The 27,693-nt window shown below is 39.5% G+C and overlaps 1 protein-coding gene across 2 annotated transcripts in view; it reads left to right on the top strand.

Annotated features, from left to right (window-relative positions):
- LOC126354803 (huntingtin) overlaps positions 1-27,693 on the top strand; it is a 472,584-nt gene that overhangs the window by 141,470 nt on the left and 303,421 nt on the right. For both annotated transcript variants that reach the window (XM_050004721.1, XM_050004723.1), the window contains exons 16-18: positions 6,095-6,249; positions 20,859-20,953; positions 24,333-24,546. In XM_050004721.1, coding sequence (XP_049860678.1) covers positions 6,095-6,249; positions 20,859-20,953; positions 24,333-24,546 — 464 coding nt within the window. The remainder of the gene's footprint in view (positions 1-6,094; positions 6,250-20,858; positions 20,954-24,332; positions 24,547-27,693) is intronic.

Genomic DNA, 27,693 nt, shown 5'->3' with positions numbered 1-27,693 from the left:
AGTGGGCTTGGGTTTGGTGTCTGAAGGATGTTGCTAGTGTTTGATAGTGGAAAGGCCTTTGGCATGAAGGATGTTGGCGTATAGGGAGAAGGCATCAACAGTGATGACTAGGGATCCAGATGGTAAAGGGGTGTGTGATTAGTAGAGAGTCTATGAAGGAAGTGGTTAGTGTCTTTGATGCAAGAGACTAGGAAATTGATTGGACTAGAGGCAGGAGAACAATAACCAGCTACAAAAGGTGCCCAGGACAGCCCTCCTAACTCCTTCTCCCCCTACCTGATGCAACTTCCACACCACCCTAGTCTACCTGCCAAAATGTAATCTCAACAATGTGTGTCGAGCAGGCAAAATGTCACGTTAATTATGGCATTGAAGTCAAATTTAGCAGCTGTGTTGTCATCTGTTGCTGACATAGTACATTTGACAGTCTGGTTTTACCCATACTTGCCCTTACATGGATTTTTATTACCTGTAGCTTGCTAGAGATACCTTCACAAGCTGCTTTAGTCCCTGGCATTGTCATAAATATCCTCAGATCCATTTCAGTGTTTGAATAAGCATCTCTTGGGAGGGGGGATACCTACAAAATAATCAAATAGGAAGCTGGCCCTTCATTGACTCTTTTGCTGTAAATTGGAAGCAGCTGTTTCGTAAACTAGCTTCACTGTATGACTATGTCTACTACATTTGGTAAATTAAATACCACTTTTTTTCTTCCTTGCTCCACCTCCAATCCTCAGATGGCAGAAATGGGCAAAACTTGGAAGCCTTTGATCAACCAATGCAATTGCTTCAGCACCCAGTCCCTGATCTTTGAGATCCTAAAATATCTTAGTGAAGTAGCGGCATAACTCCATTGTTAAATTTGAGAGAGTATTGTCAACCAGATGCACTGTTGTCTTATAAATCATGTAGTTGTAGTTGTCTGTTCCATAGTAGCTGTTTCTTTATGGTGCTACTTGGGCAGAATGACACTGTAGAATAGCCACTGCAACAACAGCATGCATTTACAGTCACATGCTGAGGAAGACACTTCTTCTTGTAGGTAGAAGATAGGGATAGGAGAACTCATATACTTATTCTGTTTAACTCTTAAACCATCTTTCTTGCCTTTTTTCCAGTCTGTTTTTGTGCCCCCTTGGTGCCTGCGCTCTTGGTAGGTGGCCTGTCTTGCCACCCCTCTCTGTGTGGTCCTGCCTTATGTGAAGTGGTGAAACATTGGGAAACACAAACTTTTCATTCTCTTATTCATCTTCTTGCTGTTACCAAGCTAGGCGACACAGTGGTTAAAACACTTGCCATGTGTTTGGGAATAAAGGGCTTCAAATAACAGTATTGATTAAGTTTCTCCTGTCTTGTAGATCACTTGGGATGAAGAGCAGTATGGTTTCAGTCCCCATCATTGTCCATTCTGAATATAATCTCCGTCTATAATATCATTGACACTTACATCATCTCCTTGTAATTGCCAATATTTGTTGTCTTGTTTTGGCCCACAATTCTGTCTCTCAAGTCTTTGTGGTATTATTTTTTTCTTAATTTTTTCGAAACTGTCCACCACCATTCACACCAAAAGGTATTATACAGTACACTTTGTGTAGTGCAATATTTACCATATTCTATACCAGGGTCCCTGAAGTTGTATGTACCATTTTACCTATAATAATTTCATCTGTTTTGGGAGCTGCAACAGCTAGGTGAAGATATTGCTTACATAATCGTTTTTAGTGTCGGGCACTGACTATTATTGGTGCTATATTTTTAGGTGAGTGGCAACTCATTCGTTTATACTGAGAGAAGCTACGTTGTCGATAAGACAGTGGATCTTCTTCTTCTTTGTTATGACCTTTCAGGATCATGGGTGGTTTGTTTTGCCCATCTTCTTTCTTCTCAATACCTCTTCATTCTCTTGCTTCTTCTGTTAAGACAACTTTGATTTTGGTGTCTGGCCACCTGTGACCATTCACCAACCCTTTAAAATTCTCCCTGTCCTGTATTACTGCCTGCAGATTTCTTTCTTTTATTCCTACAGTCTTCCAGTCATCTCTGACTTCCTTCATCCAGTTGCTTCCCGTATGGCATGTTGCATTCCATATCTTCTTAGTCAACCTCTCCTCATTCATTCCCATGATGTGTCCAACAGATTGCAACCTCCTCTTCTGCATCTTGCTCGATATGGCTTCAGTATTTTCATACAGTTCCTGTCGTGTTCTGTGTATCCGTATATCTCCATGTTTTTTGGTGCCCCATACGTCTCTCAAAATTTTCTGCTCCTTCATCTCCAACTGTATACAAGCTCTCTTGCTGAGTGTGATTGTTTCTGATGCATACAGAGCAGCATTTTTTACAGTTGCTTTGTAATGTTGCAATTTGGCATTCCGTGACAGATTTTTCTTGCCATATCTTGTTTTCACCGCATTCCGAAGCTTCTGCAAAAACTGTGCCCTGTCTACTGCGTTACTGTTCCTCTGTATGCCATCAGTTATCTTCTCCCCCCCCATATAACGAAAACTGTTGGCTTTCTCAACTACTTGGCAATCTATCTTCCAGTCAGTCTCAGTGTTCAATGTCTTGTTGTTCTTATATGCAGTCTTCAGTCTGATCTTTTCAGCTGTTTCGGCTAGATTTTCTAGTGCTGTCTTTGCTTCTTCTTCTGTCTCATTTAAGAGTGCCATGTCATCTGCTGAAGCCAGGCAGTCCATTGCTGCATTATGTTTGACCTTGTACCCTATTTGCACACTTTCGATCTTCATGTTACTATTTAGTTGTCTCCACTGTCTCACTACATCATACAAAACCAGATTAAATAATATTGGTGACAGCCCAGCCCTTTGCCAGACTCCTGTTTTTATTTCAAATCTGTCTGACAGCATACTGCAATGCCTGACCTTGGCAGTAGTGTCGCTTAACATTTCCTTTATTATTGCATGTGTTGTAGCATCCAGTCCTCCATTTTCTAACACATCAAGCAGAGTACTTCTGTCAACTGAATCATAGGCCTCTTGGAAGTCCACAAATGTCACCATTGTCTTTTTTCCTTTCCTGTGTCAGTGTTCTATTATCCTTTTTACTTCAAATATCTGTCCTGTACAGTTCCTCACGTCTTCTAGAGCCACACTAGTACTCTCCTATTGTTGGCTCCAGTTGTTCTTCAGCTCCGTTCAGCAAGATTCTCGACAAAACCTTGTATCCTATGTTTAAGAGAGAGATGCTCCTGTAGTTATCCAGTACTTTCTTGTCTCCTTTTTTGTGTAGTGGTATTATAATGGCTTCTTTCCAATCTGTGGATATTTTCTTATTTCTCCAGATATTCATTATTACATTATATATACTTCTTTCTATTTCAGGCACACACCACTTGATCTCTTCAGCACAGATACCATCATTGTCTGATGCCTTGTTGTTTTTGAGGTTTTTAATTGTCTCTGCTATGGGGCGCATTGTCTAGACTATTCTGACTTTTGTTGCTTGAGCGTAAGTGTGTCCACTTTACTGTTGGTGCTTCAGCATTCAGCAGATCCCTAAAATGCCTAGCGATTTCGTCGCACACCTCTGTTTCGCCAATTTTTATTGTGCGGTCTTACGAAGAGTTCTTTTGCCTCGAAGCCTTTAATTTTGCTCTTCATTTCTCTTAAAAAGACTCATGATTTGTGTTTCTTGCAGGCTGTGTTTGCTTCTTCAAGTTTCGCATTCCATCTACTTCTCTTTGCATTTCTGATCATTTTGTTATCAATTTTTCTTGCATTCTGGACGTTTGACAAGTCTTCTTGCTTTTAACAGGATTGCTATTTCATCCATTCGTTCCACCTGTCTCTACTGCATTCTCACATTCATCCATCCACCACTCATGCTTCCTTTTCTTGCTGTTAGTAGCCAGTCACACTGCCTCTTCTTCCATCATATCTCTCACTCTCTTCCAATCACTCTGAACTACCATTCTCTTTGCATACTCTGCGCTGTGTTTTTTCAGAAGGTCTAGGTCAATTCTGTGAGTGTTTATGGTCCTACGTTTCCTTTCTCTGTTGGGTATCCACATGCATTTTATTTCGACAAGGTAGTGATCTGATTCAATCTTACTATTTTTCCTCACTTTTGTGTTCATAATCTCTCTGTGATTCTTGTCATGGATTGCTACATGGTCTAGCTGTTTTTCCCCAATCCTGTTTTCAGGGCTGACCCATGTTGTTTTCTTGCCTGCCTTAGATTTGTAATGGGTGTTCATTATTCTCATGTCCCCTACACAGGGCCACTAATCTCTCACTATTCTTGTTTTTTCTCTTGTGGGTTGGAGAATCTCCCACAGGACCTCTAAAGTTCCTTTCCATGCCCATGTGTGCATTAAAATCTTCTAGAAAAATAGTTTGTCCACATCTGTCACTACTTTATCCAAAGTGGACCAAAAATGTTCAGTTCCTGCTTTGTCTTTTTTGTTCTTATCATTTGTTGGTGCATGTGCATGTGCATTTGATATTGTATAGGTTTTGTTTCTTATTTTCATTGTCAGGTATGACAGACTCTTGTCTATGCCCTTCCACACAGTGATACTATCCTGGTATCTACAGTCTATCACAAAGGGCGTGCCAAACATAAAAGGTTGCTTTGGCCCCCCCAACACAGGGTTTCCCTTTCTAATTTCATTGTGCTTTCGTCCCTGAATCTTGTTTCTTGTAGTACCAGTATGCCAATCCCAAGTTTTCTCATACTGTCAAGAACTTAATTTTGCTTGCCCACCTTCAACATTGTCTGTATGTTTTGGTGGTGGATATATATTTGGCAGGAATGAGGTTCATATCCCAGTCTAGCTATCTCAACTTAAGGTGTCTGTAATTTCCCTTAAATTGCCTTGGACAAATAGCAAAGTGATTCCTTAAACTGACCATGGATGCTTGTACCTCAGTTACTATCCAGCTAAGCTAGTACTGTGTAATGATCTCATGTCAGTGGGATGTTTACTCATTAATCGTGTTTTGTTGATTGTACACTGGCTGAATAAAAATTATTGGCAACACGATTATAAATCATACCAGACTTTATTGACAGACCTTCACCATATTATGTCCCCTTAGTATAATCGCCTCGCATCTCCATCAACTTTCTCCACAGAGATGGAAAGCATTGTATACCATCAGCACTTCCATCTCTGTAGATGTCTCCCAAGGACTGCCCTATAATGTGGATGATGTTTTTTTTGTCTTGTACTGCATGCCGTGAAGTGGTTCCTTCATTTTGGCGGACAGATTGTAATTGCACTGACTCTTGTAGAGTGAATATGGTGGACATTCCAGTATCCCCCCCCCCCCCTCCCCCCCCCCCCCCCTTACTGAGGAGATCCTGCACGGGGTTCATTGTCATGAAGGGTGATGAGGTGCCACTTCAGTCTTGATCTATGCACTTTGTTTGTGTTTCCTAAAGATACTGATAGAGTCCTTGTACTGGCCTTCCTCACTTTCAAATTGGACACACTGCAACTGACTAAAATACAGCCGTCACTGTTCCCTGTACAACTTCAATTAACCTTCTGCTATCAGATACAGGATGTGGTCGTGCCACATTGTGCACATCCTTCATGTTACAGCAGTGTTGCTTCTACTTTTTATCGAACCTATGTAGAAGAAGTACATTCAATGGATGTGGACTGAGTAAAGTTATATAAAAGACAAACAAATCATAGAAACTTAATCTGTATTCTGTATAGTCAATAAACTATTAAAATACTGCTTAATACTATCTATGCATGCATCAGATAAATGTAAGATAGTAAATTAGAAGGAAAGCTGCTATTTTGGAAGAAACTTATGGCTTCTTCAGTTACATTAAGTAATTACTGCTTGTCTTCTGTTGTTATCTTAATGTTTGCCAGATTGTATTGGTATTTCTCAAACAAAGCAATGGAGAGGCAGCTGGTGTTTCTCAGTTTCCTGCTTTGATCCTTTTGTTTTGTTTATGCTCTGCAATTATTTCAGGGGAGGGGGGGGAGACTTAAATGAAATGTGTCTGCCGACTTTGTGTTCAGTTACTTTTAATTAAATGAGCAAGCACTCTTAAAAGTTAAGATGATGATTTGTCTTCAATAACGAGTTGTTATATTTTTCAGTCAGTCGGATGGCACAGTTGTAGCGGAACCGTTAACGCTAAGTTCAGCAGGTGGCCTTTTGGCCACAAGTCTATCACTTTTAACAGCTTCGCCGCTATCTCTGGACATCAGTTGTCAGACATGGCTGGTTCAACTTGCTGGAAATCTATTTTCTGGTGAGACCTTTTTTGTGTTTATTTTTATCTAGTGAAGTAAGAAAAGACATCAGCAAAATAGAGAAGGTCCTCAGCTATGTCTTAGTAGCATTTGTTACGGTGACATTCTAGTCATTGATTACAGTCACAGTTAATATTGACTTTCACTATGTTGACTGTTGATGATATAGCACCAGAAATATTATTATTGCAATTTCACACACATCCACAGTTAGTCTTAATTCAGATAAATTGACAACTTCCGAAAAACATGAAATACCAGCAGTATTCTCTACGCAAAATCACTCTATAGCGCATTTCAGTACACAACGTCAACATTTTGAGCACTTGTCTATGACAGTCATACTAATAAACACACAGACTGAATTAAGTGTGTGGTTACATTTTGTACAACAGGGCATATGTTTGTTGGACCCCTTCTCCAGATGGTGGGACAGCTATTTTGGAGCTGTAATTGTGTTACTGTCTGATGTAGTTCCATGTATATTAAGTCACTGAAGTATTCTTCAGAGCCTCCTCCCAATAGCACAGAAAAAAGTACAGTTCCATAAAAGAAGATAGTGTCATAAATTGGTAGGTATAAATGTGAATAATGTCATGCACATCAAAGAATTTGCCACATTGTTCACTATAGCTTAGCGCAAATGACACTTGGATATATTTATCCATGCCTGATATAGCTGCATCCTGTATATAATTTTAACAGTAACCTTTTTATATATGTATTTTTTCTTACATTTTCATGGAGTTCGCTGAAAGTTACTTTTTTTTTTTTTTTTTACTTTCCCTGGGGGTACACCCAAAGATACTTTTGTGTTTGAAATCCAGTCACCCTCTTCATGCTTATCACTTGTTTAATTGGTGCTGTTTTAAATGACCCACTTGCAGTGATTTCATTCTAATTTATACCATTTGTGTAGTACTGTCAGCATAATTATCTCAGTACATAATATTATAATATTAATTGATACACAACCCTTTGTATTACTTGTTTTTGTATTCAGAAGGTTTTGTTCACTGGTGACAATATTTCTACCACCTAACAGTACTGACAAGGGGAAGATCTCGGACACAGCCAACCAATTCGGCTCATTTTCGGCAGGTCACCTGTGTACAACCTAAAATGAAAGACCCTAAATTTTAACTCAACGTCTTCCCTTTGTTGAGAAAACCTCCCTTAAATTTCATGATGCAAGTTCACCTCCAAATTGAAAGTGTTGATAGATAATTGAAAATTGAGCATTTTTCGTCATTATGTATGGGGACTACAAATGCATATTATCCTAGAAATCAAGGGAAAAATCTTTTGTGATTGCTTTTTATGTACATATAAGGTAAATACTAATCAACGAAAGCACTGCTTATGTAGTGATTGAGGCATCTGGCTGGGGCCCAGAGAACCTGTGTTTGATTCCCACTTGGGTTCTACAATTTTTTCTGTATTGAATGTATTAAAAACTGGAGGTTTAATGAGGTAAGGAAAACAATAAGGAGTACTAACAAGGTAGGCAAATAAATTTCTCAAATGGCTTTGATTAGTAAAAAAAATTAAAATTTTAACCCTTGTGGTTCCCTTACAATAGCTCTTTCAATTATCATCATCTAATGAATACAGTCTTAGCTTACCTGCTTTATTCCTTCTGAAGATTCAACAGTAAACAGGTTTAGTTGATATTTAAATCTATGTTATTTGGGAATTAATTTAATTAGTGTCATGCATGCAATAACATCAGCTAAAAATTTGTGCTGACAGTTGATTGTGAATAATGCTATGAATCATTATTGCATCCACTTGGTTGGGTGATTCTCACTGGGTTTTCAGAAACATACTGCAATTTTGAACCCTCAAAGTAAAATTCTGTCCAGCACCTGGCTGTATGCAAGTGTCATGTGGTTGGCTCTGTGGTCCCTCACGATGAATTCACTGCACTCTTACTCAGAATTGTTTTAATAAAAAGTCACCTGAAAAATTTGTTGACCTATCTTGTTGTTATTCCTTACCTTATTAGCCCTCCTTATCCTACCAGTTTTGATATGGGGGAAAAATAATAAAAAACTGCAGAATGTGTTTGGGAATCGAACACAGGTTTTCCACTCCCCAGCTGAATCCCTTGGTCAGTGTGCTTTCGTTGACTGGTGTTTATCTTAGGGGTACATAAGCAACAGTTTCTTTCCTTGATTTTTAGGAAAATGTGCATTCACAGACCCCATACCCCATATATGGTGATGAAAAATGCTCAGTTTTCAGTTACTCATAGACCCAGTCAATTATTTGAGTAATAAAATTTAGAGGTAGTTTTCTCAAAAATGGGGAGATGTTGAACCAAAATATCTTAGAGTCTTTCATTTTGGGTTGTGCACAAGCAACCTGCCAAACATATGCCAAATCTGTTAACGTTTTTAGCCTTCAGATAGATGTAACATTAGGTTTTTGTAGATACCTACACTTATCCTGACTGCATGCTTCCCACCCTCTTTAAAGGGTATGTGATAAAAAATTGACACCAAAACACATTGATCTTACATGTGGTTTACAGTGTGGGCAACTTGAGACCAGGAAAAACTGACGTCTTGATCATGCGCTTGCTTTGTTTTAGGCATGTGGAGGTTTAGGATTGTACGGAAACATGCATCATATTGCTGAAAGATCTCATTCTCGTAAGGGAAACAATTCCTGTAAGGATGAATCTTATCTGTATGGATGGATTTGCAGTCAGATTGGTGAAAAGTGCTTTCCATGTGCATTAATGGCACTTTAGGATGTCACAACTCCATTCGTCAAACTATAACTCTCTCAGTAATACTTTTTGTTCTTCCAGAAAGGTTACAGAGCATTTGTCCTGCAGCATTTCTTTCTGAAGATTAAAAATGTTCATCTGCCAGGGGAAGCAGGATTTGTGACCCGTCAGGAAAGATAACCTACCACCAACAGCAGTTTGCATGTAATTACTCTTACTTAATTTCAGTTTTATAAACTGTTCTTTAGGTGTCTAGCTGTTCTTATGATGTAATTATTGTGCTCAATATAGTAATCAGAATTGTGTTTTGCAGCAGAAAAGAGTTGTCACCCTGGCTAGATATGTGAGAATACATATTTTAACAGTCATGCTGAGGAAAATATCAGAGGGGTCATATTAACAGGGAGAGATCCCAAGCAGTGGGGATCGACTTTTTGAAACCATCCATACAGTGATGGAGCTCAAGATCCCAGGATCACACCCTGCAGCCATTCACCCTAACAGGCCCTCATTAACGAGTTATCGATGAAAAAAAGATTGGAATTTTATGTGGTGTTCTGTAGCATTATAAGACAGAGAATTTTGTAGATTGGTTATGTGTTGTAGTGGCTAGGGGAAAGTCTTCGCCGTACTGAACGTCATGGGTTCGAGTATTGTCATGTGGTTTAAAGTTTTTTATTTTAAAATTTTATTGAAATGGCATTTATCATTATTTTTATTCAATTAATTGGTTTAAATGTAATTTTTTATTTCTATTTGTTTGTCACATTTAATCATTATACGATTTTTTAATTTGTCCTCACTTTTCTTCTTATTGTTCTTTTTCCACTCAGAACATTTTCGAATGCGAATTTAATAATATTTATCTATTAGAATGTTTAAAGATTTGAAAATACTGGTGCATTGGTCAGAAAATAAAAGATGAAATAATCTATTCATGACTTACTATAGTGTCAAAATTATAGTTTTTGTTACAAGATGTCCCCCCCCCCCCTTTTTTCTTTCTTTCTTTTTTTCCAAACATTTAAAGCATAGCTTAAATTACTATTGCGACTATGGGAAAAATAATGCAGATGAGGAATTAAAGGAAAATTGGGTTTATAAGTGAAATTAAATTCAAGCAAAATTAGGAGTAGAAACAAGTACAGTTACATGGACGAAAAAGTAGGATGATAAAATATCAAAATTAATACATAAAATTAAAATCTTGTCCATGTATACACCCTGTTACTGCAAGCAACGACAACTCTTTACATGATGTGGCAGTAACTGGAATGTAAGTGTGATCTCCTTGTGCTGTGGAGACCTGAAGGGTACAGAATCAAAAATTTGGAACTATGCGCTGGCAAATATGTGCATAATTTTATGCAATGGTATTGGTTCCATAGATTGGCTCTGCACACTTTCAGTTTTTACAGTTAGAAGTTACATGTGCAACTAATTTCGAGAAACCTTTAGTGTAACTAGAGCACTGTCTCTCTAATCTCTGTAGCATGCAGTGTTTTAACTTGGCCTTTTTTAAGGTAAAGAGAATGTCACCTGCACAGCATGTCCTTAGAATCCAGTATGTGACAGCAAGTGTTACACATTAACAAAAACATTAGTAAATATCACAGTAACATCTCAATTCATGGTCTTGGAATAAGAGCCAGACTTAACGTTCACTTACTGAGAAAATTAAACTAAAAGCCAAAACAGTATTTTCTACCAGAGAATCAGATTACACAAAAAATTACCCAAGGAAATGAGAGAGAACTAAAATCAGCATGTTTGAAAAGACTGTCAAGCGGTACCTGTCAGTCCATGCATGACAGTGAGCAGTACAATATGTTCCAAAAAGCAGCATGCAAAAATGCAAGTTTTCAGGCTGTCATATCTCGAGGTCTGCTGATCACAGAGATAAGAGATCAAGTGTTTTGGATAGATAACCCTTGGCTTAGTGACCATTTTTATACCTGCCAGAAGAATGGACATGGTGTAGGTACCCTACAGTATGGGGACAAAATTTAAATGTTGCCCACTTTGTCTAGCCCAGGCAAATTGAACAAATTGGTTGGTTCTTTTATATTAAGTGTGGGCTAGAGTGGACCTTAGGTGACTTATAAAAGCACCATTTGTTCATGGGCAGTTCCTAAGAAAATCTCAAAGAAACATGACTTTTGGATACGAAAAATATCTGTTGTGGAGATGACAATTTATATAATTTTTATTCACGGCAGATTGTCAGAATTTTTGCCATTTGTTCTTACGATGATATTCTCAGGGAACCTTGAAACCATTTTGATATCATTATCCAGTACCAAGATTAAGAGGTGCAAAGTTATCATACTTAAGCAGAAAACTGCAAAAAACTGGTCTTTTGTTCTCTCTATATATTCCAACCACTTTTCCACATTTCCTGCTTTTTTTACAACTGGCTTAGTATGTGACCTCCTAATATTCATACAGATGCTTCTGCTTCTCTCCAAAGATCTCATTAATTTTCCTATAGGTGTTATCTGTCTTTTCCATAACCATGCATGCTTGTACAGGTTTGCATTTCTCCTATAACCATTCGTGCTTCACCATTATCCACTTTCTGTCAGTTCCATTTTTAGACACGTAGTCCCTTTCATCTGCTTTACCTGATGAATTTTTATATTTTCTCCTTTCTTCAGTTAAGTTCAATATCTCTTATGGTTTCAAGTGATATCTGCTGGGGCTTATCTTTTTGCCTGTTTGGTCATTTGCTGCTTTTACTACTTTGTCCTTCAGAGCTACTTATATGCCTTATATTGTAGTCCTTTCACCTGTTCCAGTTGTTTCCTAATGCTCTCTGTGAAACTACCAACAACGTGTTGGTCCCCTAACTTTTCTTAGTGTCATCTCCTTAATTTCTTACCCTGTGAAATTTTTTCAGTTTTAATCTGCTGTTCATAACCTCTACTTATGGTCAGAGCCCACAAAAGCCACTGGAAATGTTTTCATTTTAAAATATGGTTTCAAAATCTCCTTTGTACAATTAAAAAGATATATCTGAATCCTGTTTTACCTATTCCACATATGATTCTTAAACCAAGTGTTTTTGATTATTACATTCAACTCTGTGCGAGATTCTACCATGTGGCTTCCCCTTTCACTCCTTCTTTGAGTCCATGGTCTTCTATTGTTTTTCCTTCTCTTCATTTTGCTACTGTTAAATTTCAGCCCCCCCCCCCCCCCCCCCAAAAAAAAAAAAAAAAATCACAGTTAAATTTTTGTCTTCCTGAACTACCTGAATAATTTATTTTATTTCATCATACATTCAATGCCTTCAACATCTGTGGAGCTAGTAGGCATGTAAACATGTGCTATCCTGACAGTTGTTGGTTTTGTATCTAACTTGGCTACAGTGAAGCATTTACACTGCTGTTCATAGCAGCTCTTGTACATATCTCTTTTATTATTCTTCATTAGACCTATCGCTTTATTAACTACATTTAACTTTTTTTGCTAACCCTGTATACTGACCTGACCAGAAGTCCTGCTCTTCCTGGCACTACACTTCACCAATTCCAGCTATTTCTAACTTAACCCTGTGCCTTTCTTCTTGTAAGTTACGTATCCAGTCAAGGGATATAATGTTCTGTGCTGGGACTCGGAGAATGGCAGTTTTGTTCTTTCCTAATAAATAATGAAGCAGAATAATTGGCAAAATGTGCAACACTGCTGACAGATATATATATAAAGTGGCATGATACCTAGCTTTTAGAACTAACAGGAGAGGAGATGGTCAGCATAATTTGTCACTTTTATTTGTGTCTGTAGTACACATTTTGCCTCCTGAAACTAAGTACTAGCCTTTAGTTATGTCTTATAATTTATTAGTTTCCTTGATTGAATATTTCTTTGATACTGTTTTGTTTTTTCTGATGACAATGTCCTCCTGAGTAGTACCTGCCCGGAGATTGTGCAGAGTTCAGGCTGAAAGGACACTGACTTTCCTAGATCTCATGAGATGACAAAAGTATGTTGCAACACTCTGTCACGTACACCTAATCCATGGGTGGGTTGTCAGGGTGTACAAACACACAACCAACAAAGAGGTCTTGACAAGTAAGTCCTCCAGAGAATGTTTTAGTTATGGCAAAGTTAAATGTCTGCAACAGGGCACACCTGTGCCAGAATAAGTATTTGCAATCATCTGGAAGGGATAGATAGCTACTCATAAGATAGAAGAGCTGCTGAGTTGCAGATGGGCAGATAGGCATCAGTCTCAAGGGGTGCAACTTGAACAAAGGAAGAATGTAGGTCTAGAAACTATCGGTATAACAGTTGTAAATTGGCGTAGTAGTGCTGGGGAAGTACCAGAACTCCAAGTGCTAATAGAAAGCACTGATGCTCAAATCTTTATAGGCACTGAAAGCTGGTCAAAGCGGGAGATAAGGTCATTCAAACATTTTGCAAAGCACTTAATGGTGTTCAGAAAGGATGTTCTAAATACTATTGGCGGTAGCGTGTTGTTGCTGTTAGAAGTAATTTATCTTGTAACAAAATGGAATTAGATAGTTTGTGTGAGTTATTATGGGTAGAGCTCATTCTTGGCAACCAGAATAGAATGACAATCGGACCCTTTCACCAACCACCTAAGTCAGATGATACAATTGCTGAAAGGTTCAGAGAAAACTTGAGTCTAATTTCAGACACATACCTGACTCATACAATTATAATTGACGGTGACATCAATTTACCATCAATAAGTTGGCAGAAATGCATGTTTAAATCTGGAGGCATGCATAAAACATCATCTGAAATTGTGCTAAACGCATTCTCTGGAAATTATTTCTAGCAGTTAGTTCATGAGCCCACCATCATAATAAACAGTTGTGAAAACACACTTGACCTCTTAGCAACAAATAATCCTGAGCTAAAAATGAGCATCAAAATGGATATGGGGATTAGCAAACACAAGGTTATCGTAGCGAGACTGAATCCTGTAACCCCCAAATCTACCAAAACTAGAAGAAAAAGATATCTATTCAAAACAACAAATAAAAATTTGCTTGACACCTTCCTGAAAGACAGTTTCCACTCCTTCCAAATTAATAATGTAAGTGTAAACCAGGTGTGACCTGAATTCAGAGACAGCAGTTGAGAGATTTATACCAAATAAACTAACAAATGAAAAGAGATTGAAGAAATGAATGATGAGATAAAAAAATTATTCAGATGGTTAAGGGAGATGAAAATTTAATAGTCATGGGGGACTGGAATTCAATAGTAGTAAAAGGAAGAGAGGGAAAAGTAGTAGGTGAGTATGGACTGGGACTAAGGAATGAAAGAGGAAGCTGCCTGGTAGAATTTTGCATGGAGCATAACTTAATCATTGCAGACACTCGATTTAAGAATCATGAAAGAAGGCTGTATACATGGGAGAGACCTGGAGACAACGAAATGTTTTTGATTGATTATATAATGGTAAGACAGAGATTTGGGAACCAGTTTTTAGATTGTAAGACGTTCGCAGGGGCAGATGTGGACTCTGACCACAGTTTATTGGTTATGAACTGTAGATCAAAACTGAAAAAGGGGGGGGGGGGTGAATTTAAGGAGATGGGGCCTGGATAAGCTGAAAGAACCACAGGTTGTAGAGTGTTTTCAATGGGAGCATTAGGGAACGACTGACAAGAACAGGGGAAAGGAATACAGTAAAAGGAGAATGGGTAACTTTGAGAGATGAAATAGTGAAGGCAACAGAGGAACAAGTAGGTTAAAAGATGAATACTAGCAGAAATAGTTGGGTAACACAAGAGATACTGAATTTAATTGAGGAAAGGAGAAAATATAAAAATGCAGTAAATGAAGCAGGCAAAAAGGAATACAAACGACTCAAAAATGAGATCAACAGGAAGTGCAAAATGGCTAAGCAGGAATGTCTAGAGGACAAATGTAATGGTGTAGAAGCAAATATCACTTGGGATGAGATAGATGTCACCTACAGGAAAATTAAACAGACCTTTGGAGAAAAGAGAACCACCTATATGAATATCAAGAACTCAGATGGAAAACCAGTCTTAAGCTATGAAGGGAAAGCAGAAGGGTAGGAGTAGTATATAGAGGGTCTCTATAAGGGCAATGTACTTGACGGTAATATTATAGAAATGGAAGAGGATGTAAATGAAGAAGAGATGGGAGTTACGATGCTGTGTGAAGAATTTGATGGAGCACTGAAAGACCTAAGTCAAAACAGGGCCCCAGGATAAGATAACATTCTGTTAGAACTACTTATAACCTCGAGAGAGCCATCTGGTGAGCAAACTGTATGAGAAGGCAAAAGACCCTCAGAACTCAAGAAGATATAATAGTTCAAATTCCAAAGAAAGCATGTGCTGACAGGTGTGAGAATTACGGAATTATCAGTTTAATAAGTCACAGTTCCAATATACTGACACAAATTCTTTACAGGCAGATGGAAAAGCCTGTACAAGCTGAACTCAGGAAGATCAGTTCGGATTGTGAGAAATGTTGGAACACGCAAAGCAATACTGACCCTATGACTTATCTTTGGAGTTAGGTTAAGGAAAGACAAACCTATGTTTATATCATTTGTAAAATTAGAGAAAGCTTTTGATAGTGTTGACTGGAATACTCTCTTTCAAATTCTGAAAGTGGCAGGGGTAAAATACAGGGAGTGAAAGACTATTTACAATTTGTACAGAAACCAGGTGGCAGCTATAAGAGTCGAGGGGCATGAAAGGGAAGCAGTGACATAGAATGGAATGAGACAAAGTTGTAGCCTATCCGCAATATTATTCAATATGTACATTGAGGAAGAAATGAATAAAACAAAAGAAAGATTTGGAGTAGGAATTAATATCCAGGTAGAAGAAATAAAAACCTTGAGGTTTGCCGATGACATTGTAATTCTGCCAGAGACAGCAAAGGACCGGGAAGAACAGTTGAACAGAATGGACAGTGTCTTGAAAGGAGGATATAAGATGAAAATCAACAAAAGCAAAATGAGGATAATGGAATGTAGTCGAATTAAACCGGGTGATGTGGGTTGCAGATTAGGAAATGAGACACTTAAAGTAGTAGATGCTATTTGGACAGCAAAGCCAAAGTGAGAGGATATAAAATATAGACTGGCAATGGCAAGAAAAGCGTTTCTGAAAAAAGAGAAATTTGTTGACATTAAGTATACGTGTGTCAGAAAGCCTCTTCTGAAATTATTTCTTTGGAGTGTAGCCATGTATGGAAGTGAAACATGGATAATTAACTGTTTAGACAAAAAGAGATTAGAAGCTTTTGAAATGTGGTGCTACAGAAGAATACTGAAGATTAGATGGGTAGATCATGTAATTAATGAGGAGATACTGAATAGAATAGGGGACAAGAGAAATTTGTGGTACAACCGAACCAAAAGAAGAGATCAGTTGTCAGGACACATTCTGAGACATCTAGGGATTACCAATTTAGTACTGGAGGGAAGTGTGTGAGGTAAAAATCCTAAAGGGAGACCAATAGATGAATACACTAAGGAGATTCAGAATAATGTGTGTTGCGATAGTTACTCGGAGATAAAGAGGCTTACACAAAATAGAGTAGCAGGGAGAATTGCATCAAACCAGTCTTAGGACTGAAGACACCACTTAAAGTATGCTAGCAGCAAGACACAATCAGTGCCTTCTCTGCACTGTAGCAATGGAACTATTATAGTTGACAATGCTGCTAAAGCAGAGTTAGTTACGCAGCTTTCCAAAATTTCTTCACCAAAGACAACAAAGTAAACATTTCAGAATTCGAATCAAGAACAGCTGACAACATGAGTAACTTAGAAGTACATATCCTTGGAGTAGCGAAGCAACTTAAATCACTTGATAAAAGCAGATTGTATACCAGTTAGGTCCTTTCAGAATATGCTGATGCAATAGCTCCGTACTTAACAATTATTTAAAACTGCTCGCTCGATGAAAGATAACTACTCAAATAGTAGAAAGTTGCACAGTTCATGCCATTATTCAAGAAAGGCAATAGGGGTAACCACTAAATTACAGGCTCATATCATTGACGTCGATATGCTACAGGATTTTTTAACATAGATTGTGTTTGAACATCATGAATCACCCGAAAGAGAACAGTCTATGGACACGTAGTCAACACAGATTTAAAAAAAAAAAACTTCATTCTTGTGAAATGCAACTAGCTGTTTTCTCACATGAAGTTTTGATTGCTGTCATTGTGAAATTTCAAATAAATTATGTATTTCTAAATTTCCAGAAAGTTTTTGACACCGTACCACACAAGCATCTTGTAATGGAATTGTATGCCAATGGAATATTGTCTCAGCTAAGTGACTGGATTCATGATTTCCTGTAAGAGAGATCACAGTTCATAGTAATTGACAAAAAGTCATCGAGTAGGACAGAAATGATTTCTGGCATTCCCCAAGGCAGTGTTACAGGGCCTTTGCTGTTCCTTACCTTTATAAACGATGTAGGAGACAGTCTGTGCAGCCTTCGGGTGTTTACAGATGGTGCTGTTATTATCCTCTAGTAAAGTCATCAGAAGATTAATACCAACTGCATAAATATTTAGATAAGTTGATTTGTGCAGTGCAAAAATTGACAATTGACCCTAAGTAATGAAAAGTGTGAGGCCATCCACGTGAGTGCTAAAATGAATTTGTTTAACATCAGTTACACAATAAATCAATCGAATCTAAAGGCCATACATTCAGCCAAATACCTAGGAATGAGAGTTATAGAAAACTTAAACTGGAAAGAACACATAGAAAATGTTATGGGGAATGCAAACCAAGGAGTGCGTCTTGTTGGCAGAACACCTGGAAGATACAACAGATCTGCTAAAGAGACTGCCTACACGACACTTGTCCCTCTTCTTTTAGAGTACCGCTATGTGGTGTGGGATCTTTTCCAGATAGATAGGATGAATGGAGTACACTGAGAAGGGCAGCACATTTTGTATTACTGAGAAATAGGAGGGATAGTGTCATGGACATGACAGAGGTTTTGGGGTGAAAATCAATAAAACAAAGGTATTTTTTGTTGCAGTGAGATATTCTCAAGAAATTTCAATCACCAACTTTCTTGTCTAAATGTGAAAATATTTTTTTGATGCCAATGTACATAGGAAGAAATGATCATTATAATAAAACTGCTTCCAACAGTAGACCCCCCCCCCCTCCCCCACATATACAGGAGAATGTACCCCTGTAGGGCTCTGTACTGAGTGTTCCTCTTTTTCTGGTAGCCATCAGTGGTCTAGCAGCAGCTGTTGGGTTCTCAGTTTCACCCTCCTTGTGTGCTGACCACATCTGGCTCTATTATTCTTCTTCTAGTGTTGGTGTCACTGAACATTGACTGCAAGGCACAGTACGAAATGCGCAGGCATGGGCCCTCACTCATGGCTTCTGATTTTCCACTGCCAAGACTTGCGTCATGCACTTTTATTGATGTAATACCATTCACCCACAACCAGTACTGTACCTCAGTGACCAACTACTCAATGTGGTGGAGACTTATCACTTTTTAAGACTGGTCGTCGATTCTTGGTTGACATGGATTCCCCCTGTCTGCCAGATTGAGTGAAAAGTGCTGGCTGCACATTAATACACTTTGTTGCCCAAATAACATCAGCTGGTGTGCAAACCGCACTACCCTTCTGCAACTTTACAAAGCCCTGATACAGTCGCGCCTCGATTATGAGGGTCTGGCACATGGTTTGGCATCGCCCTCACCGTTGCAGGTGTGGTTCTGATATACCACTGTGGGATTTGTCTTGTGGCAGGAGCCTTTCGAACTAGCCCTGTGAACAACTTACTTGTGGAGACTGGCGTCCCTCCTTTGTGGATCAAGCACCAACATCAGCTTGTCCAGTGTACTATCCACATTCACAGCTTCCCTAAGGATCTGCACCACTGTCTTCTCTTTCCAAACATGCTAATCCATCTGCTGCAACAGTGCCCCAGATCAGGGATTGTGATCATGTTCTACACATGGTCTATCCTTTCTGAACTACAGTTGTTTCTCTTCCAATTCTTCTCTAGACCCACCCCCACCATGCACCTCCATGGTGCATCCCTTGGCCACAGCCTCGTCTTGACCTGTCACAAGGTTGCAAAGACTCCGTTCATATAGAGGCCCTCCGCTGCCGGCTTTTTGTCCATCTTTGGCACATCCGAGGGTTCAGAAGTCACCTACACTCATGGCTCGATGGTTGCTGGTCATGTAAGCTTTGCTTATACTTATGCGAGACATAGCGAACTGATAGGGATGTAGGCTGCCGTACGTACTGGGAGGTGAAGAAGCTTGCACAGGATAGAGTAGCGTGGAGAGCTGCATCAAACCAGTCTCAGGACTGAAGACCACAACAACAACAACAACAGCAAAGTGCTTTCCTTTCTGGATGGCTGCAGTGTTTTCACTGCAGAATTGGTAGCAATCTCTCATGGTCTTGAGCATATCCATTCCTGCACTGGTGGGTCCTTCCTCATATGCAGTGACTCCTTGAGCAGTTTGCAAGCTCTCGACCAATGCTATCCTTGCTATTCCTTGGTAATTACTATCGATGATTCCCTATATGACCTTGAACAGTGTGGATGCTTAGTGACCCTCGTCCGGACCCAGTGTGGGTGTTCAGTGACCCTCGTCTGGACCCTGACCATGTCGGGATGCCAGGGAATGAACTCACTGATAACCAGGCCAAACAGGCCACCAGTAAACCGACTCTTGGAGATCAGTATTCCAGAAACAGTCCTGTGATGGATTTTACGCCTTCAGGTAATGTGTGTCTGGAATGTGGACTGGCTCATTCTGACTTCACCAAACCAACTGCTGCTGATAAAGGAGACTACAAATGTGTGTAGATCCTCGATGCAGGCCTCTACCAAGGGCTGTACCGTCCTCTGCCGGTTCCACATCAGCCACACTTGGCTGACTCATGGTCGTCTCCTCCATAGGGAGGACTCACCCCACTGTCATTGTGACGGCCGTTTGACAGTGGCCTACATTTTGCTGGACTGTCTCAACCTAGCCACCCTGCTGCTGACTCTTGATCTCCCTGACTTGCTATCCCTGGTGTTAGGAGATGATGCCCCAGTGGCTGAGTTAGTTTTGTGTTTTGTTTGTGAAGCGGGCTTTTATCACTCTATTTAAGGGACGACTGCTTAAGGTTATTGGCCCATTGAGTGGTTGGTTGTCCCTCCCAGTCCTCACCCTACCTACTCTTTTACTCTTCTTCACACCCTCTTGTTTGGTCTGTTAGACTCGTTTGTCTTTTGTCTATCTGTGCTTCTCTTGTCCTGTCTGTGCTGCTAGTCTTTCGAAGACAATTTCAGAGTAGGGTACTTCTGGTAAGTGGCGAGGGTGGGGGATGTATGTCCCCTCATTCCACTCTGCTTTCAGGGGCTTCTGGCTGCTCCCTAGATGGGGCACCTTGCTTGCCTTTCCTCTTCTGTCTCCTGTTCTTCTTTTGTCCTTTACCTGAGCTTCACTGACATTGGTAGACCTCGGGGTTTTCTTCCCGTGGGTTTTGCGTGCTAGGCTATCTCGATCCACAGTCATATATCTCTGTCTGTTCGAGGACTGAAGAGACTAATGACTCAGTAATTTTGTCCCTTTAAGCATCCAACTAACCAACCAAACAACTTTAATTTTATTTAATGAGAGATACTTAATGAACATTGTGAGCATATATATGTAACATTATCATTGCATAAGTTGTGCATATTATCGTAGTTCTTATTTACTTTTGCTTATGGCTTCTTATTTCACTGCAGGTTTGTCAGTTTACTGCCTACGACCAGCTGAAATAGTAACTCCAGTTGCATAAGTTGTGCATATTATCGTAGTTCTTACTTACTTTTGCTTATGGCTTCTTATTTCACTGCAGGTTTATCAGTTTACTGCCTACGACCAGCTGAAATAGTAACTCCAGCTGAAACTGAACAGCATAAAACTTTATGGGCTGTTCTTCGAGACAAACAGGTAATAAACTCACCAAAGCAACTTTTCCCTTTTGGGCATGACCAAGTGTAGCTTCGTGATTTAGTGGATGTAAACAACTCAGTATCTGAATATTAGAATATAAGTTTGCAATAAAAAAAGCAATATAGTAATTTCTTATAATTTATTTACAGTTTTTGAGAAGTTTGTGTGTGTGTGTGTGTGTGTGTGTGTGTGTGTGTGTGTGTGTGTGTGAGAGAGAGAGAGAGAGAGAGAGAGAGAGAGAGAGAGAGAGAGAGAGAGAGAGAGGGGAGGGGGGAGGGAGAGGGGGGTGATCTGCTCTGGTTTAAAGTTACTAACAATGGAGAAACGAGGATAGGATACTGATAATATTATCAAAAGTGTAGATTGCTACACACGTCTGAGCTTTTACCCAAAAAGCCTTCTTCTAAAGAATCATTCTTTCTCTCTCTCTTCTTTCCTGTGTTTTACCTGTTGCCTTCTTAAGAAGAAGATCTTTTGGGCAAAAGCCCAAATATTTAGCTGGCCTTTTCTTGTGCCTGTCTATGACTCAACTTCCCCTCTATATGGTGTGTAGCAATTTACACTTTTAGAAATATAAGACTCTTGCCTATATGTATCACCGTATAATGTCTGTAATAGCCAGTGTCGCATAACATTCTCACAGAGCACTGTTTGCTAATGAAAGCCAAATAAGTAAGTCTACTGGGTATGTTTTATATGTTTGCCACTGTGTCACTCTTGCTTTCTTATTATTCTTGACTGTGCTTAAGGGAAGTACTCAATAATGGCATAATGCAGTCCCAAAATATGTCTTAATAATGAATTGCACATTTTGGACAGTTGGTGCACAATAATCTCCATACTGGTATCATTAAACAGTTGTACTCTGGATTCACTATGCATAAAATGTCATTGAATCGTATTTTGTAAGACAAATCATGACAGATGTTTGTAAGTGGTTTGTGCAGCTAATTGTAATATCAGTTTGTATCTGCTGGTAAGCTCTGTACATCTGCATATAATTTAGTTTAATCTTTGTTTGTTTTTGAGTTATGTTCAGGCAGTTGTCATATACATGACATGTATATATCAGTATAGATAACAAATGGGTAAAGGTAACAATTCGCTGTATAGGTGAGTCGTCTGTAGGCACGTGAACAAGATTGAGACTGTTGTCAGCTTTTGGATGAATCTTTCTTCAGAGCAAAGTCCACACACACACACACACACACACACACACACACACACGAACAAACAATTATTTTTTTATTTATTTTCCACTGCCCTATGTGCATCAATATAATGAAGTAATGGTGAGTGACATGAAATGATGGGCTGAAGATGCCAGTTTTGACAAGTGTTAAGTAAAATGTTGTTAAATGCATTTGAAAAGTATATACATGTATGTTGATTCAAAATAACTGTGATTTGACCTTGTTGCATCTTAAAGATTAGCAGTGGTTAGTATCTAGTTGCTTAACACACATTTTCATTAAAATTAAGCCATCATGAGCAATTAAATTAAAGAGCATTAAAGATATCTTTGTCAGCTTGAGATCTTAATATTCTTGGTAAAAGTGGCAATCCCTCTGACGAGCAGTAACTGGAGCAAGTATGTTCAGTAATTGTATTTCATTGGTCATAGGATGTTCGGACATTGATTTGTAGGCTGCATTTCATCTAAGCAATTCAGAAGGCTATTGACTTTATCTATAATCCTCTAATAAAGGGTGTACCATGTATCTAATGACCGCTTGTGCAGCGAAGTAGGTGCCGGGCAGTGAGCACTCTGTCACCTGGTGATCAGATGCCGCATCGCCCGTCTACTGCTGCGGTACGACACGACTACATTATAAAATATAAGCAAAGAAATTTGGTGCTCACCCAGGTCACACAAGGAGATGCCGGAACTGCGTGCCATTATTTTCCAAGCATTTCTGACATCTGCTCAAGAAATTATTAATTGCACGATGTAATTCTCTCAAAGATATTTAATTAATTGATTTACGGATATTATCCCTGAGTTCCTTTATCGTGCGAGTATTTGTTGTGTATGCTTTGTTCTTCAGTGTGCCCCACAAATAAATCAGGACTTCTAGCAGGCCAGGTATTCTTACTAATCACTCTGTCATCCAACACATCATGAATTGCGTGCAAAGAAACATTGGCCGTATGAGCCCTTGCCGAATCCTGTTGAAAAATGTGAAGCTTAATTCTCTTTCACTCAGATCATTAAAAAATGGTTGCAAAACGTTTTGCACATATCTTTCACTTGTAACTGTGTCATTAAAAAAAATTGGGCCTATTATTTGGTCACCACTAACTGTGCACCATACCCCTTTTTTCTGATCATGAAGAGGTTCTTCATGAAGCTCCAATGTCAGCAGTTTTGGGAATTAACGTACCTGTGTATATGGGACCAAATCTCATCTGAAAACAGATTGAGGTAAGGATCCATTTCATTGTCATCCACTTCTTTTAAAACCCATTTGCAGAACTTAACCTTGTGCAGGATTACCATGTCAAAGTTCTTGTACTACTGATACTTTATAGGGCCTTAGCCGAAGCAGCTTAGCACCACTTTTTTTACAGAATTGCATGATATTTGTGTTTGCTGCGGGAGACGTCTGAGAGACTTTCTAGAGGAATTTTCCAGGTGGTAAGCAGTGTCATTGAGATGAGTTACTGTAAGCAGTGTATGTCGTCTTTTACACTTCTTCTCCTGAACACTTCACATTTCACAAAATTTATTCACTAATTTGTGAACTGCATCATACCTGGGAACTCAAACACCTAGAAACTTCTGTTCAAAAAATCTCTGAACAGTACGAGTGGACTCTGTACACACATATGAATTGTAAATAAACACTCGTTATGCACTTGAATAATTCGCTCTTGCCATTGTTGCATTCGCAGACTTAACTGTTACACTCGTGATACCTGTCTCACTGCTCAAATGACAACAGCTGACAAGGAATGTTTCCTGTATGGCCTTCAGGCTGAAAACCCACAAATAAAAGGGGGCCACTGTGCAGTCCCATGGGATTCATTCGACCAACGGGCGCGGCTTCCATGGCTGCCCTGCAGTACCCTGGGCAGGCGATCATCAGATAAATGGAACACCCTCTATTTTGGTGTGATGGGTTTGCTTTAACTTGTTTTCTTTCTTTGCAGATTTCAGAGTAAGATTTTATTTCAGTTGTGTTAATGTATTTTAATATATTAACTTGCACTCTGTGTTTACCTTAAAAATATGCTGCTACAACACCAGTAACATCAGTGATGCTCCCATCTGTCTCATTTTGTGCAAATGTAGCCTTCTGGGCAACATGTTATATTTACTATCTGCTATTTAATCATAGATGTACCAATGTGTAAATGGCTTTCATCTTTTCAGTTGGCAGTGATGAGTGAACAGTTGTTGATACATGTAACACGAGTGCTAAATGTATTTGTACATGTCCTGGAAGAGACAGTCCCCAGCGCTCCAGCTCCGAGACCAGCATTACCTTCTTTGCCAACTGCACCGTCTCTTTCTCCAATCAAGCGAAGAGGCAGAGATACTGAGGTCTTACGTACTCGTGGGCTGTCACCTTCCAAAGGTTCCCATGGTGAGCATTGTTGAAAGCATACAGAAATCAAGCCTGTATAATTAAGAATGTGTTCATAAAATTTTGTTTGGATAGGAGCCTATTCTACAAAAGCTGTGTGTGTGTGTGTGTGTGTGTGTGTGTGTGTGTGTGTGTGTGTGTGTGAGAGAGAGAGAGAGAGAGAGAGAGAGAGAGAGAGAGAGAGAGAGAGAATTATTTTAGACTTTTTAGTATTTTTGTGTCCACTTCTGAATCAGACCATCTGTAGGTGAGTGGTGACCTGTCTTCATTTATTTATTTATTAGTTTAGTCTTTTGTTGTTAACCTTTCCATTGCTAGACCCTGTGTTGAGGACAGATTTGTAATCCCTTAATCTTATTGCTTGTGCACAGTGCCTCAGATTTATGTTGCTACCTGGGTCTGACTTACTCAGCAGCCTGCCTTGGTCATTCTGAATATTTCTTGAGCTGTGGCGGTCACAGCTCTTACAGTCACCCTGAATTTTGTTACTACCATCACAAAATAAGAACAGATGAAAAAATAGGTTAAAGTTTTTGATTGAAGCTTCTCTTCAGATAAATAATTGTGGTAACCAAAACACAGAGATGTGAAAAATGCTTGCATACACATTTCCAGCAGTTCTGGACATTGTTTTAGTAGCCTGTTACTTTGGCAACAAACCTCTTTTGATACACCTGAGTGATTGAGTATTTTTCTAGTGATTGAGTATTTTCTTAGATACCTTGTAGTGCATTATGGGCCGACAAAACCCAACTTCTGTCTAACAGCTCCATACGTATGAGAGCCCTTACCTTAAGCTGTAGCATTGTCCTGCAAGCTGACTGTTGCTCTGTTTCATCTGTCTGTTCTACTGTCAAACAGTGGAAAATCTGTATACAGTGATGGTCATCTGCATGTCACCATCCTGTGTCAACCTATCCTAGGGATCCTTTGTAACCAATCAGAATCTCAAATGCTTCACCTTCTTCAGATACATTGATGGCATTTTCATAATCTGGATCAAGGTTGAGGACATCCTAGACACATTCCTTCGGAACCTCAATATCTTCTTCCCTCCTCAGTCCCACAAGCTACCTTCTTCATTGTTGACCACCAGACTGTGGATGGCTGCATGAGTGCCTCCATCGCATCGGACCTACGGACCATCAATAGTACCTGCTCTTTGACAGTTGTCACCCATCTCACACCAAGATGACCCTTCTGTACAGCGTCGTTCCTGGGCTTTCACATTGGCAGTGACGAGCAGTCCCTGTCCAAATATTCCATGGCTCTTTCTGAGGCCTTCCCAGACAAAAATTACCTGTTTCACAGATATATCCTACCTCATCTCTCCAGTTACCTACCATCACCCCCCCCCCCCACCCCCCCCCCCCCCCACCCACCCTCCCCATACACAGACTGACAGGCCCCAAAAGGGAAACACCTCCCTGTATGTCAGTGGAGGACTGGAACAACAAAATCATGTCCTCAGTCAGGGTTTCGACCACCTTTTGCTGCACCCTGAAATGAGAAATATCTTACTCACTCTCCCTACTAACTTACTAAAGTATTCTGTGTGGATGTGATGCTAACAAGCTGTCTGTCCTCATGAATGGACACCACCAAACTGTGAACAAGAGATAGCTGAATCACTCAGTTACTGAGCAAAAAGATGTACTTGATTTTAATGGCAGCCTGCACATTTGGATTTTTCCCACAGACGCCAGCTACTCTGAATTTTACAAGTGGAAACTCGCCTTACAACATATCCTTCTATCCTGGACTCAAACTTTGCGGTGGTCGCTAACCAAGGCCTCTGATGGTATTACCCTAATGTCAGTGATGTTCCTGTTCATCTCACTATAGTACAGGAAGTAGTCAACTATCGACTTTCTTGTCTTGATTATACCAGGTAATCTTGTGGCTCTCTTTTCCTGAACCAGGAGTTCCCAACCAGCAAGTCATACATTTGACAGAACTTCAGTAGTCTTTCACCTTCCTTGTTTCGGCAGCCCAAACCCTCTGGTCCAAGCACACTTGCGCATCCTTGTCTTTCTCTTCCAACACGTGTGTTTAAAGCCCCCATTACTATCATATTCTTCCTTCCCATCTGCTTCTGCATTTCCTCTTCAAACTCTTGCTTCACCTTAGAAGTGCAACCTTCCTGCGGTGCATACACTTATATTACCTCTGTGGTAGTCCCCTTGAGTGATATTTTGGTCTTCATCATCCAGTCACTTATTCTCTTCACTTTCTCTTTTAATCCATCTCTTGCTACTATTCTGACTCCGTTTCTCCTTCCCTCTTCATTTCCACTCCAATACAGGTGGTAGCCTTTCCTCAGTTCTCTCCTTCCTTCTCCTTTCCATCTTGTTTCAGCTAACCCCAAAAGGTTCTTCAGCTAACCCCAGTTGGTTCTTTCCATCGTACCATACCATCTCCTCCAACTTTCCAGTCAATGTTTGTATATTTAATGTTCCAAATCTTAGTCCTTGTTTACATCCAATGGTACTCCAAAAAGTGCAAAATTAGTGTTCCATTAATCACTTTGTCTGTTCAGTGGAATGGTTCCCATGTTGTAAAGTAAACCAAGAAGCATCCTTAATTTTTCTACCTCCTGGGGCTTCCATTTTTTTACCAGTGTATTAGAATGTGTGGCCATTCTGCCTAAACATTGGGCATAAACATTTGCTTGTGTCATAATATGGTCAAGGAGTTCACTGGTTAGTAAGAGGTTTAGGAAGCCTAATGGGGTATTTAGATGAGTCATGTCAACAGTTTGTCCAGGATTTATTTCAAAAGGTATGTCAGTGGTGCGGTGGCTTGCCTGGTCCCTTTTCTAGGGACGTCTATTTGGAGCAGCTGAAGATACACCTATCTGAAGTGTCAAATGGGGTGCTTGGGACTCATTATCTTAATTGGAATCCTCGACTCATTCAAGAAGTAGAACAAAAATTTTCTCCACCAGGAACTACTGATCATTATTTTCACAGATGTTTCCCGGGATGTCCTCTTCACCATCTGTCGGGATCCTCAGAAGTTTTTTAGTGAAGAGTGCGGTCCTCACTTGCTTGGAACTAAACAAAAGTAAATGAACATACATGAAAGACAAACCAAAAATCCAGATTTGTGTATTTGAGATAAATCATTTTACCAATGTCTGCAATG

The sequence above is a fragment of the Schistocerca gregaria genome, chromosome 3, assembly GCF_023897955.1.
Source record: "Schistocerca gregaria isolate iqSchGreg1 chromosome 3, iqSchGreg1.2, whole genome shotgun sequence".
Classification (NCBI taxonomy): Eukaryota; Metazoa; Arthropoda; class Insecta; order Orthoptera; family Acrididae; genus Schistocerca; species Schistocerca gregaria.
Note: the sequence above shows the minus strand (reverse complement) of the source record. Positions and strands in the feature narration are given on the sequence as shown.